This window comes from Poecilia latipinna, unplaced genomic scaffold (genome assembly GCF_001443285.1).
Source record: "Poecilia latipinna isolate Pla-1442-1.1 unplaced genomic scaffold, P_latipinna-1.0 Scaffold1816, whole genome shotgun sequence".
NCBI classification, from domain to species: Eukaryota; Metazoa; Chordata; class Actinopteri; order Cyprinodontiformes; family Poeciliidae; genus Poecilia; species Poecilia latipinna.
Genome location: NW_015114432.1, coordinates 126,113 through 134,437, shown reverse-complemented (window position 1 = coordinate 134,437; position 8,325 = coordinate 126,113). Strand labels below are relative to the sequence as shown.

Here is an 8,325-nt window from a genome sequence, read left to right as displayed (position 1 = left end):
TTATCCTGAAATTGTAGCTTAATTTATAATATAATAGATTGTAGCAAGAAAAATAAACTTATTTATTGTTCAGATGGTAATCATTTGTTTAGTGAATCAAAATATCTCCAGTCAGTACACTACAGCGCTGTGACGCGTCTAAATCTGATCTGCTGCAGCGTCCAGATGTTATTCAACAAGTATAATTTCAAATTAACATTTCATGTTTATTAAATCTTATATAAGTGCTTTATTTCTAAAATATTTAACACAAAGTTCATGTGATTCAGTTGTGAGAATGGGAAAAAATAATCAGGACAGGAAGAAAACAGGCTGGTTTATTAAGAGGGAATGTCAGAACAGCAATTTAATCACAAGTGATTTATTTTTTAAATCATTATTTTTAAAAGTATATTAGCAAGAACTGTAATCCTCTTAAGTGATTAATAATCTTTATTATGACTTGGTAGAGGAGAATCCAGGCTTGACTCTGTTAACAGTGAAACTTATTAAAACTTTTTTACCAAAGCAACTTTATTTATAAAGCACTTTAAAACGACCACAGCTGATACAAAGTGCTGTACATTAAAACACAACATAACAATAATAAAATAATAATAATAAAAAAATAAAAACTCTTACAGTTTAAAAACAAACATACAATTTAAAACTAGATCCCACTGGAGTTGAAAGCCAAGTAAAATAGATGGGTTTTAAGACGAGCTCTAAAAGTGGACAGGTAAGGGGCCTCTCTGACCTGCAAAGGCAAGTCGTTCCATAACTTAGGACCAATGATAGAGAAGCCCTGTCCCCTCTGAACTTCCTTCTGGATCTCGGTACCTCCAAGAGCCGCTGATCTGCAGACCTGAGAGACCGATGGGGTATGTATGGATGAAGAAGCTCAGTGAGGTAAGCTGGGGCAAGATTATGCAATGATTTAAAAACAAACATAAGAATTTTAAAATGAATCCTAAAATATACAGACAGCCAGTGAAGTGCGGCCAGGACAGTTATGTTATGTAACATTAAAGAAAGCTCTTGTAAATAAAGCAATAAAAATATTTTTACTTGTGGTTTGATATCATTTGATTTTTCAATAAACGTATTCACCTTACTAATTGGTAAACTCGTTTTTTTCCTCCGTCCATTTAATGGCTTTGGTTCCGCTCTTATTTTGAAAGGGCCGGGCCCGGCTTCCTTCCGGCTGGTTGTCTCCAGCTTGACTCCTGAGCTCAGTGTGAGCAGCATCCAGCCTCGGAGCTCCGCTCAGAGAAAACAGCCTCACTTCCTCTCTCTTCTCTCTCAGCGGCTGTTTCTTTAAAAACGGTTCCGCTCCAGCTGGAGCGGCTTTTTCTCTTTCCGTCTCTGCGGAACAAACGGACTTTTATCGGCCGGAGAGTCCAGAGGAGGTCCGGAGGATGAACCCGCCGTGCGCCCGCTGCGGGAAGATCGTCTATCCCACGGAGAAAGTCAGCTGCCTGGACAAGGTGGGAGCTGGAGACTCTACGGAGTAATAATGATTTGATACAACCTGGTTAAAACATTACATTAGATTATCAACCGTTAAAAGTTCATTTAGTTCATTTTGAAGAGGAAACAAAAACGTGAAGGGAAAATTTCCGTCAATATAGGTTGATAAATTTTGATCTGAAGAAAATAATGTTCAAGAGTTGAAAAAATTAAAAGAAATTAATAAAATTTAATTTAATATATGGGGAAAAGCAGCAATAAACTCTAAAACTTGGTATTTGTGGTTGTAACATTGGAAAATTTGGCACTTTTGATTTTCAAATTAAGATATTTATGTTTATTCCTGTCAGATTTTTAAAGTTTTCCCAAAGTAAACATCCATTATTTATCCATTTTGGAAAATGTACAATAACGTTCACATTCATCACTTTACATTTCAATTATTAAAGTTTTCTGTTGCCTCTGAGAAAATATGTGATCAAGAACAATATTATTAATTTGTAACTAAATCTGTTGATTTATTATTATATCTGCAGAAACTACCAAACATCACAGACTCTGAACTAGTTTTTACAGTGTAACACTTTTCTGCAGCTTCTTGCATAACGATGTTAAATTATGAATTGATCTCAGCAGCTTCATGTTCTCTGTCTGTTCTGAGGCGTCAGATGACACAGCAGCATGTCGGCGCCGCTCAGAATAATTCCTCCAACTTTCATCCTCAAACCAACAAACATCTCCTGGTTCCTACTGGGACCAGCAGAACAAACCAGTCTGAACTGGTTCAACATGGATTCACTGGGCAGAGCCTTTTGGAGCCAGGAGTGTCTGAAATGAGGAGATGAATCTCTTGTTTTCTGAGATGAATGATTGTTGGAGGCAGAGATTTAAAGAGGAGGCTGCAGAGAAACCAGGTGAGTCAAAGTGAGGAGAGAATCAGATCCTTCTGTCAGAAAACCTCCAGATCAGATCATCTTCAGCGCTTCGTCTCACTTCAGATCCCAGCAGAAAACATTTCATCTGTCCGGTTATTAAAATGCTCGGCGCTCTGAGTGATTTCCAGCTGAAGGGGAGATTTATGTAGGAGGAGAAATGTGTCTGCAGCAGCTGCAGTTCCATTAATGCCCACTGGGGGCAGTAAAAGGTTAACTGCTGATTTTGTTATTTTCTTAAAAACTCTCCTGAAGCTGACAGCAGAAGAAGAGTGGATCACAGAGGAACCAACAAGGTCTCCTGATCCATCAGAGTCTGGTATCAGAACTTTCTGGACCTTTTCCTCTGGAGGTTCCACTGACAGACCCAGAACCTTCTGCAGGACCGTCTGGCTCCAGGACCGGTCCATGAGAAGCAGAGGAATCCCGTCAGAGTGTCAGATGTCTGGGTTTCCCTGCTGCTCCAGGCTGAATCACTGAGACGACTGATGACTGAAGAACCAGAGACATGTCCGAGTCCAACCTGGAGAGTTCTGGTGTCTGCTGATGTCTGGAGGTTCTGACCCGCATTGGGAGATTCTTTATGCTTTTTAACATGATTTGATCAGCAGGATAGTAGAGCCTGGAGCATGAAACAGGAGCAGTGAGGGTTTAAAATGAGCAGCAAGAGAAGAAGCTGGAGGAGATCTTCAGGAGTCTGGAGACGTTTTGACCAAGAGACTTTAACAGAAACTTTGGCTGCTTGGAGAGAAAACGTCCAGAAGAGAAACACGATAAATAATCTGAGGAAATATTTCTGATCACTTTTTGTTTCCAAAGCGTCTCTGACTGTCAGCTGAGGATGAATCCACCAGTCAAAGCTCTGTGTTAACATCTCCAACACAGAACTGAGTCACTTTCTAAGGATTTGAATAATCCTGATCCGGAGCAGATGGAGGAAGATCTGAGCTGAATGCTGCCAGAGCCAAAGGAGCTGACTGAGCAGCCGCTGCTGTTCCAGTCTGAGCAAATCTATTTATATCCAGGAACTCCTGTTTACAGAAACTACATTTACACTGATAGCCACACTTCAAAAATACCAGAAATCACAGAAACTAGCAGCTGTTAGCATCTGTTAGCCTCCTGTAGCTGCAGATTAGTGACCTGTTGTCATGGAGATGGTTCGGTTGCTGATGGCGACTCGGAGCTGCAGCTTCCAGCTGAAGGATGCCAGCAGAACTCCAAGATGGTGGAATATTTCCCCGTCCAGATCGACACTTTGAAACATTTCAGGATCTTGTTTGTTCTAGAAAATTGTGAGAAAATAGAAAAGTGGAGAGAAAAACACCAAGTATCCACAGATATTCCTGTTTCTACTGAGACAAAGTGAAAACGTTATTAAAGATCCTGTTTTCTGTCAAACTGAGATTAATTTGATACTTTTCATCCAATAAATGTGAACAAATCATGTCTGACCTCCAGAAAACCAGAGAAATGTTGATCAGCAGGACTTTAAGTTTTCAGAAGAAAGTCTGTGTGACTCAGAAAGACTCGATCCGACTGTTGGACTCGGCTGGTTTTGGTTCAGGAGGATTTTAGATCAGAGCTGATCAATAATCAGACATAATGTGACTGTTTGTGTTTTTCCATCAGAACTGGCATAAAGGATGTTTCCACTGTGAAGTCTGCAAGATGACCCTGAACATGAAGAACTACAAAGGCTACGATAAGAAGCCGTACTGCAACGCGTGAGTAGAGCCGCGTTCTCTGATGGATCCATCATGGCTGCTGATGCGTCCTGACTGCTAAGCTCCGCCCACCGCTGGCTGAGCCGCGGCTATTATCGGAGTCCTGTAGGTTTTTCTATCGGTGCTGGATTCAGTGGTTCTGCTGCTTATTGGACCATGAAAACATGGAGAGATGATGAACCTGAAAGGGGGCGGAGCTTCCAGCGGCGTGTGACGGATGATTGGATGAATTACAGCTGGTGTTTTGGGGGCGGGGCCTGTGGTTCTGACCCGTTAGCTCGTAACGGTGAGCTGGTTATCATGTAGATCTGGTTTCTGTGTTGGCTGTAGAAAGCGGCTCTGCTGGAGTTTTTAAAGTTTCCAGGTTTTTCCAGGTTTTTCTGGTTCCTGAACATCAGAAGGTCATGAAGAGGTTTTATTCTTCTGCTCTAATCTGGAAAAATCATTTCAGTCCAAACATGGAAGCTAGAGCCGTCTTTGTTCTGACATCACATCTCAAACAGAGGTTTTATTGGCTGAGAGGCTACCATGACCTCTGACCCCTCTGGGTTAAAAAGCTGCTTCCCTTCAGCTGGTTGAACCAGAATCTTTGTTTCAGGTCCGTTTTCCTTCTGTAAATGAACTGAAACAGCGTTTAGTTCAGATAACTGCTGTCCAAACTTATTGCTCTGAGACAAAACTTCAACTTTATTTAACTAAAAGTTTATTAAACATCTGAATAAATTCAGAATCTGTTTTCAAAGCTCAAAGAAATGCTAAATGGAGAAATTAGCTAAGCTATGAGCGCATTAGCCAGTTAGCTTAATTGTGCTCACACTTCAATCTGATGCTATTAATGTTTTCTTTGAGTTTTGGTTTGTTAATTAAAACATATCAGCAGATAATAACTAATTAAAAATGATTCCAAATAAATCCGTCCAGATTTCACCACATCCTGATTGAAACTTAAAATGTTTCTCTGAACTACATCAGTTTGCAGCCTGACTCCAGCAGCTGTTAGCTTGTTCCCAGTTTGCTGGTTGTTTACCCTGCACAGCAGCATTCCTGCAGCGTTTCCCGCCTCTCTTGGTTTTGTTTTTGCAGCTTGGTGTTGAAGTGGTGCTCAGAGGAGAAACGGCGTCCTGTAATTAAAGCGTCTCTGAAGCCGCGGCGCTGCCTGTTTTTAGAGCTGCAGGACGGATCGGTTCAGCTTTTCTTGGCTCGTTGTTGATCTGTGGCTGCAGCGAAAACAGCAGCTTCACTTCACGCCCGGTTGGTAGAAAGCTGCTGAAACGGGTCAGAAGACATGAAGAGAACTAAGAACCAAGTGTTTGTCTTCACACTTTAATTGGGAAGTTTGGGAAAAAAAACAATCTGATTTAACTTAATATGAGGGCAGAAAAAACAATTATATCAAAAGACACTTTGGTATTTTACTTTTTTCCTCTTAATATTAAATATAAAACCTGAAACGTTTCTGTTTAATCAATAACTAATGAAGTGAGGAACTGAAAAAATATTTCTTCAAACAAACCCACATCGTTTCCCCATCAGAACCAACCACAGACCCACAGCATCACAGGTCCTCCTCTGTGCCTTACAGTGGATCTGTCTGGTTTCAGGTTCTGCATGTTGCTCTGTGAGCGCTTTCTTCTTCGTTGGTACTTTTTATGATGTCTTTTAGTGATTCTACCTCTCAGACATCCATCACTAAGGCACTAGTTAGTACTTTAATTTGTCAATTTCATCACTTCCTGTAAAATAATTCCTCTTCCTCTCTCTTGTTGCCATGGGAACATTACTGCATGAAGGTTTTTTTCTGGCCCAGGGCTCTCGTTGTGTTTGGTGAAATTTGGGTAAATTTTGATGAAAGAGATAAATAATCCTTCAGTCATTTTCTTTGGCAGCAGGACTCATGTTCTGGATGGTTTTGGATCTTTAGCTGATCCCAGTGCTGAGAGGAGAGTGAGACTGTGTGAGGTTTAATGCTGGTGGTCCCGTGCTCCTTCAAGCCCGGCTGCCTGCAGGATGAGGGGGGCAGATAATGTAGGGATTAAAAAGCACATGAGAGCTTTAGACACTTTAACACGCAGCTTCACGAGTTTAACAGTGAAACGATCCAACCAGGAAAAGCTCAGGCTGTCACTGAAACCAAACCTGGAGAGATTCCTGCTGGGAATGTCGCCCCCTGTGGCCCTGGAGGGGCTCTGCAGGACGTCTGTCCACAGAAACAGTTTAACTCTTCATGATGCAAACCTACAGCACCACCAGGCTCAATGTGAGTCTCTGTAGAAATGGCTGAAAGGGCCAGGAATCAAACTCATTCATTTTATTAATTAATTGCATAGATTTAAAAAACTTTTGTGCAGTTAATCAACTTTATTTTTATGTTTTTGCATACAGAAGGTCCAGGCCAGAACCGCTGTATTTGCATGTTTCTGGTACTCTGATAAAATCGATACACATCAGCTAACAGCAGCGATGGAAGATGAAGCCGTTTGTTTTGGTCCCACTGGGTTTTAATTCCTGCTTCTAAAGATCTGATTGGACGCTGGAAAACACGACTGTTGTGTTAGAAGGAGTAATAGTGAAACTATTCAGCCTAAAATAGCATCTCAGTGCTAAACATGTAGCAGCTAATGCTAATGTTAGCGTCCACAGTCACATTTCTAAAGAAGCTTCATGAAATTATAGAATAACATTTTAATCTGCAGGTTGAAGATCAGATTAAAAACTAATTGTCTCTTTTGTTGAGCTCAGATGGAAACTTATTCATCTACTTAGCAGCAAAAACAGTTTTTGATTTGTTCACGTTGCTTAGCGATTAATCTGTGATTATTTAATTACAGACTGCAGTTAACTCAATAATCCATTCTGCTGGTGATGTTTTTATATTTCATAAACTGTTCTCCAGCAGATAGTTTCCCCTCGACCTTTAAGTCTCATCTTCATAGATATTTATAAAAGAAACAGAAAGTCCAGAAGTTTTTGCTCAAATGTAGCTAATAAAAGTAAAAAATACACCCAAAATAAGTCCTAAAGTGAAATACAGCTACCTGGAAAAGCTACTAAGTAATGAAGTATTTGTAGTTACTTTCCTCCCAGCTCTGGCCCACAGCATCACGGATCCTCTGCCGTACTAAACATGAGACGAGTGTTTCTGTTCAGGACGGCAGGTACTGAACAGAAACAGCTTTAAGGAGCAGAAATGTTTCACTTACATTTATTTGATATAAATAATGAAGACACCCAATAAAAGCATTTATTCACTGTGGGATTATTTTACTGGAATAAGAATGGAGATTCTGTTGAATGGCTTAATCTGCATATTAATTATAGAGCTAAACTAACTACTTTGTTTATTAGTAGCTTCATCTGTTTAACATTTGAAAATAAAACATAAAAATATAAAGTTAAAAACGCTTCAAGTAGAGCTGAGTTATTTTAAATCTGACATGCATTGGATTATTATCAAAGTTCATTTACACCATGAACCAGACGGTGGGGTCAATCAGCTGCTTCTCTTCATCATGTTAGTTGGTTCATAATCAGGCTGAGACGTTTCCTGTAAATCTGTCAGGTTCATCAGGAAGCAGCAGATTGTTTGGTTCTGCTCAGAAACATGAAACTGACTGAGGTTCTGTTTTACTGAAGGTTTTATTTATGCAAATGAGCTCCAATAAAAGCTGATTATGTAACGGAAGAGCTGCTGTTCGCTGGAACATGAAGGTAAATAAAGTTCCTCTGTGAGCCTGAAGAGAGACTGATGGTTATGTAACGGATCGGCCCACATAACCCAGATCTGCTGCTGGGAGCAGAACGTCAGAGGAACGGCTGCTTCTCTGAGGAGCAACGAGACGAACAAGACCAGCTTCAGGTCTAAAGATCAGCTTCAGGTCTGAAAATCAGTTTCAGGTCTGAAAATCAGCTTCAGGTCTGATCAGCTTCAGGTCTGATCAGCTTCAGGTCTGATCAGTTTCAGGTCAGACCAGCTGAGCTCATGGTGGCATGAAGCTCCACCTGCTGCAGGGTCTGATGTTTAAAAGGCTAAAATAAGGAGTGCTAAACTGCTTGTACAAAAGAAATCCAGGTGCAATTAGTGGCTGTGCTGCAGGAAATCCACAAAGATTTCATGTGCAATTTATTACATCAATAATCAATTAAGTTTACTTGTACTACATATTTCAGCAACGCAGCAGTTTAAAGTGTTTTATGTCATAAAAACAAACAAAATGAAC

At 40.4% G+C, this 8,325-nt stretch overlaps 1 protein-coding gene across 3 annotated transcripts in view; it reads left to right on the top strand.

The window, feature by feature from the left end:
- The first annotated feature begins 1,157 nt into the window (after positions 1 to 1,157).
- Positions 1,158 to 8,325, top strand: part of LOC106934483 (LIM zinc-binding domain-containing Nebulette) — an 84,727-nt gene continuing 77,559 nt past the window's right edge. Inside the window, exons 1-2 of one of the 3 annotated variants that reach the window (XM_015014420.1) lie at positions 1,158 to 1,466; positions 4,014 to 4,108. In XM_015014420.1, the coding sequence (XP_014869906.1) occupies positions 1,398 to 1,466; positions 4,014 to 4,108 (164 nt within the window). In that variant the 5' untranslated portion in view covers positions 1,158 to 1,397. Of the gene's footprint in view, positions 1,467 to 1,985; positions 2,364 to 4,013; positions 4,109 to 8,325 lie in introns of those variants that run through there. The other 2 variants (XM_015014424.1, XM_015014422.1) reach the window with 2 other exon arrangements.